The sequence below is a fragment of the Cebus imitator genome, unplaced genomic scaffold (assembly GCF_001604975.1).
Source record: "Cebus imitator isolate Cc_AM_T3 unplaced genomic scaffold, Cebus_imitator-1.0 Scaffold253, whole genome shotgun sequence".
Taxonomy (NCBI): Eukaryota; Metazoa; Chordata; class Mammalia; order Primates; family Cebidae; genus Cebus; species Cebus imitator.
Genome location: NW_016107568.1, coordinates 2,683,114 through 2,688,448, shown reverse-complemented (window position 1 = coordinate 2,688,448; position 5,335 = coordinate 2,683,114). Strand labels below are relative to the sequence as shown.

Sequence of the window (5,335 nt, the reverse complement as noted above, 5' to 3'; positions counted from 1 at the left end):
TCCCAAAGTGCTGGGATTATAGGCATGAGCCACCGCGCCCGGCCTAATTTTTGAGCTATTTGGTTTCACTTCCGGTCACCTGCCAGGGCATCACTTTGGCTGATTGGTTTTCCTTTTAGCCTTAAGCGTGTCCATGAGCTGACCAGAACATTACAAAACCAGACTGAAAAACGCCTTGGGACTCGAGAAAATCCTTATTCTGAGATGAGCCTCTTTCAGTTGCCTAATCCTGGATCTAGGCAAAAATGGACTTACTGTCAGGGATGCCAACAGACACAAGTGGTTTGGGATGCTCTAGCTGGAAGAGCTTGCAAAACCCACCCCTTACTAGGCGAAACCTCACCTGAATGCTTATCCCCTGGTCAAAGCTCAAGCAGCAGTCTTGCCATAGACGAGGCAACTGCTGCCCCCTCGTGGTCTAAAGGGACAGGCCCAGGTGAGTGGGTGGGGCGTGTGTGTGTGTGTGACGGGGGTAGTTTATGGCACATGCACCGGGAAAGAAAGTCAGAGGACAGGTGGCCTCCAGTTGCTTTTTCCCTTTTTATTAAAAATAGACCCAAGCACTTTATGTATCATACAAAAGTTTCATTCGCTGGTGGCAGCCACGGAAAAGACTGGCCCCGTAGCACTGATTTTCCACCTCCCCTCTAGGGGACTGGGTCCCAGGAGCAGTGACTGGGCCTCAGAAAGCCCATAAAGACTGCTTGCTCTGGAAGCAGCCGATTGGGTGGGGGCTATTCCGGGTGCAGCTGTCCTCGCCCCACCCAATGGCAAAAGTTAGATACTCGAAAGTGCCTCTTCAGTGCCAAGATAAACAAACAAGTGGAGTGAAATGAAAACCCCTTTGATTCTTGTACTATTTCCCAGGGCCTGGGATTTGAGTTTTCCCTGCACCCCTGAGCCCTTTCCCCTATAAATAGGGGTGGGAAACTTCATCCTCAGAGACTCTGGTCTCTCCTGGTGTCTAAGACCAAAATTTCACTCCAACCCAAGCCTTTTCTCCTCTGCTATTCTGTGGCCCACGGTCTACTAACCCAATGACCCAAGGTTGTCCTCTGTTCACGCAAAAAGAGGTGGGGCAAAAATGGATTCCTCCCACAATCCTCACCGCCTGAATCTACACCCTGCCTTCGCCTGGATTTTCAAGATCTTGGGAACAGAAGGACCCACAACTATCCCTTTCCCCCAGTTTTGTCTCTCCCTGACTGCTGCCCACTCCTGAGCCTTAACACCCCTGGGGTACCCCCAGACCCCTGTTCCAAAGGGTGCCTGGTAGTGGATATGGTGGAGGCAGGGGAGGGGTTGGTTGGAGCCAGGTTTCCCCCAGGGGTGGGGCAGTACTCATGCTGGTATGGACTGCTTGGCAGGGCCATGGGGAAGGAGGGGCATGCGGAGGAAGGGCACACCCTGCCTGAGCCCCTCAGTCCCAGCCGTTGTCCTTCACCATGTGTGACATTTCAATGATGTATTTCCCTTCCTTGTACTTCTGGCTTGTCTCAAAAGCTTGTTCCTGGGGGAGGAGAAAGCAGCGATTGTAGGACAAGGCAGTTTCGTTCCAGGCCCCACCACCACCACCACACAGGTCCCCACCTCAAGGGTCCTCCACTAGCCCAACCCAGTGACTAGTTCTTACTTTCTTCTTTGGACCATCCAAGGACCTGATGTGGTCACTGGGGCTCGGAGGGCCACAGGGACTGCCACTTTAGAGGGTGACCCTCTTCCGGAGGTACTTACATATTTCCAGCCCAGTGTGGTTTTGCAGCTCTCACAGAAAATGTCAGCTACCGAGTGGAGTCCCGTGAGCAAGAGGCGCTGTTCAGCCGGCCCACAGCCCACGTTGACCCTGTCTCAGGAAACAGGAAGGACCCAGCACCCAGTGGGGTTGCCCTGTCAGTCCAGTCCCCAGACAGCCCAAAGGAACTTCCATCTGTAGAGAACTGGACAGCCCCTGCCTTTAATAATCCACCCCTTTAAGACTAGAACCTGGGCCTTCTTTTTCCAATGTTAGGATTTCAATGCTTCCCAGGCCCCCCGTAAGAGAACTTCAGACTGAACCCCTTTGCCAAAGGGGAGGCAAAGACTGAAGGCACAAGATCCCCTGATGGACTCCCCACTTTCTCCGCAGAGGGAAATTACTCACTCACACATAAGCACACGCACAAGGAAAGAGGTAGACTCACACGGAGTTAAACAGGTAGGCTCGGCCATGGCTCCCTTGGAAGGACTGTAGAAACACGGGACAGACAGTGACTACTAAGCAGCCCTCAGCCCCACTGCCTGAATCCCAGCAGGGGCGTGGGGGAGAGGAAGAGCTTTGCTGCTGCACCCCTGGATGATTATCGGGTTAGCCTGGTGCTCGAGAAGAGGGGAATGGCAGGCCCCCACTTAGCATACCTTGGAAATAAGCTCATCGTGTTTGGCCAGGTGTGCACGGCAGTGGACGCAGCTGTAAGTTCGGTGACAGCGGGGCAGGTAGCTGCGGAAAGTCTTGGTGGGGAGGCAGGCAGGGCCCGGACCGGGGTCACAGCTGGGCATGACGGGCTGGAGGACAATGCCCTGGCGGGCTGGAGGGGCTGGCGCTGTGCAGCCCCCGCAGAGACGGTCGCAGGTGAAGCAGCGGAGCAGGTTGGCTAGAGCCGTGTTTCAGGGCAGGAGAAATGTTGGGGGGCTGCCCGGCCAGGGCCCCCCCAGACGAGAACCAGATAGAAATAGAAATCACCTGGGAAGAGGGAAAGGTACATCAGGGGAGCTGTGACCTCATGAGGACCCCTCCTGAGGGACTGGAGGAAAAGGGGCTCAGCTCCCCCATACCTCTACGTCCCCCATCGCCATCAACCCCCCTCGGCATCCAGTAGCATTGTCGCCCTGTCCCCTGGATCCCCATTCTGCTCTGGCAAACCTGGCAGCCAGTTCAGGCTTCTGGTGCCAAAGCCAGGTAATCGGTGTTTCTCTCTCCAGGGGCAGAAGCAACCTCCACCATTTTCCACAGAGAGCAGCCCACGGGCACAAACGCTGCCATGGGAGCAACGTCATCTGCCAGTGGCCTCTCCTTGCTTTTCTGTTCATCGCACCGGCATCGGTAGGCACCGCGTCTTGGGATCAGAGCCTTTTAAGACTTGGGGATGCCTGAAGGTCTTTCTTTTCCTTGGCCTTCGTTTACAGTACAATTGGTCCTTTATACATTGTGTGTGGGAGGCTGGGGTAAGTTGAGGGAGGGGGAGCATGCAGGCAGGTATACAAACCCTAATTCAGCTCTCTCCCAAGGTCAGGGTCCTGCACTCTGGGACTCTTCACTAGAACTTTGTAGATGTTTCCAACAGTCCCAAAGACCTCACATGTGGCCGCCAGATCCCACACCTTAGTTCATTCATTCTGGCCCAGAATAAGCACTTGGCCATCTTCCCAGCCTCTGAGCCCCTAGGTCTTTCTCCTATTCTTTACTAACTGTGGCCTTAGCCCTTGGTTAAAGACTTAGGCAGAAAATACATTTCCTTCAGGCAGTCTGACAGCTGGAGCCAATGGGAAACGAGTAGCGTGCCGAAGAAGCCTGATTCCTGGGCTGGGCTGGGCTGTGTGGTAGCGTGAGAGCAACGGCCACAACCAACGGCAGAAGGGGGACCCTTAAACAGCTGCGCTTTGGGGCATGAGGCAGAAAATGTTTCTTTCTACCTCCTCCCCGAGGCAGGGACAAACAGCAGTGACTCTGGGTGACTGAAGATGAAGTAATTGCTGGGTTCTGATTAGGAATCTTGAGGAAGATTGTGTTCTGCCCACGCACCAGCCTCCGAGTGGCTGAGGGTGCTGGAGGGAGAGGATAAGGAGGGAGGTGGCCCCTGTCGGCTCTGATAAGCAGGTGAGCTGCTGCTTTCTCCATGGGGCTTCCCAGCCCGCTGTGGCTGGTTAGCCTAAGTCTGGTTCAGAGATGCCAGCTGGGTGCTCTGGCAATGCCAGAGCGTTGGCTCCAGTTAGCCAGGGCATACAGGCTTTCCTCGTCCTGTCCTCTGCAGTGGCCACAGCACCCAGCTGTTCCTCTCTCTCAGAAGGCCGCCAGGCAGTCTCTCCGCAAAACCTCCATAGAGACTATCTTCAGTTCCAGGTCCTCTCCTCCTGGCTGAGCCCCAGGAAGACACCTTGGGCTGAGTTCGGGGTGACATTGGGCTCCAGCTGCAGCGAACAGGCCCTCCTCGCCAGGAGACCACCCTTCAGTCTCTGCTTCACAGGTCTGCCTCCAACTTTGCCTGTGGGTTCCCCTCTGACATGCACCACCTTGAAATACCTTCTTCAAGGGGCATGGGGAACCGGGCAGCGCGGGTCCCCAAGCTTGGACTCCTCCAGACTCCGGCCGTCACGCCTCCCTCCCTCTCCCCTACTTCCCAGTCGAGCCAAGGAGAGGCTGTGCGGAAGGCCAGAGAATCACAGAAAGGGGAGTAGGGGTCATTTTCTCGCCCGTCTCAGATCACAGGGAGAAGCAAGTTGGGTGAATGACGAGAAAAAACAAAGGCAAGCCGAGGGCTGGGGAGAGGATGTTCCCCTGAAATGAGACGGGGCTGGACCGTGGGAGGAAGGGGAGAGGGAGGGCTGGCGGGGGCAACTGACAGCTGACAGCAGAGGCACCGAGGCGGAGGCTGGAGGAACCAGGTGCGAACCTCGTGCCTCTCGGAAGGGCGGGGGATGGGGAAGGCAGGGGGACACCTGCTCACAATGGATTTTCTCATCTGCTCTGAGGTTTTGGCACCCCCCAGGCTGGTATTCTCAGTATGGTATGGTCCAAATAATTAGCAGCACCGCCAGCTCCCAGGGCGGGCTTTGGGGGTCTGCACCAGCAGCAAAACAATAAACAGTGATGCCTGATGGTGCAGCCAGAGTTGCCGGGAAATAAGTGCGGGAATCGTCAGAGCTTGGAGAGAGCTTGGAGAGGGATGGAGGAACCGAGAGAGAGGAGCGGAGGCAGCGGGGAGGGGGAAGGGAGGACAAAGGGTGGATGAATAATGCTTTTGCAAAGGGGAGAAAGCAACACGCAGCAGGAGGAGGAAATTTGCAAAAGGAAAAAAAATTCATTTGGAGAAGGGCTGCCCCCTCACCTTGAGGTCTGCTCCAGAGATCTCCGTCTATCTCTCTCTCTCTCTCAATCTCTCAATCTCTCTGCTCACTCTTCTCTCTTCTCTTTCCGCTCCTTCAATTGGGAAGGAGATGGGGGCAGGTGGGGGGAGGGTAGTTGGGGGCTCAAGACTGGGGCTGCAAAGCTGGCCAGCTGCTGGGGGGGGCAGAGGTTGTCTCTCGTTCTGTACCTCGGTCTGTGGGTGAATGTGGCTGTGTGTTGTGGAACTGCATCATA

At 55.7% G+C, this 5,335-nt stretch overlaps 1 protein-coding gene across 1 annotated transcript; it reads right to left on the bottom strand.

Moving 5' to 3' along the window:
- Positions 1–521: 521 nt before the first annotated feature.
- Positions 522–5,335, bottom strand: YPEL4 (yippee like 4). The gene is made up of 5 exons (XM_017498952.1): positions 5,082–5,335; positions 2,395–2,719; positions 2,181–2,224; positions 1,735–1,843; positions 522–1,510 (listed from the first exon to the last, which is right to left on the bottom strand). Exons 2-5 carry the CDS (start codon positions 2,533–2,535, stop codon positions 1,421–1,423), a joined length of 384 nt encoding a protein of 127 aa, XP_017354441.1. The 5' UTR covers positions 2,536–2,719; positions 5,082–5,335; the 3' UTR covers positions 522–1,420.

What these genes read in the sequence shown, in the direction of transcription:
- YPEL4 (XM_017498952.1), bottom strand. Translation starts at nt 2,535, where the DNA reads ATGCCCAGCTGTGACCCCGGTCCGGGCCCTGCCTGCCTCCCCACCAAG. An exon ending in ACGATGAGCTTATTTCCAAG is followed by an intron (nt 2,225 to 2,394) that starts GTATGCTAAGTG and finishes GTGTTTCTACAG; the next exon opens with TCCTTCCAAGGGAGCCATGG. An exon ending in CCACACTGGGCTGGAAATAT is followed by an intron (nt 1,511 to 1,734) that starts GTAAGTACCTCC and finishes CTCCTCCCCCAG; the next exon opens with GAACAAGCTTTTGAGACAAG.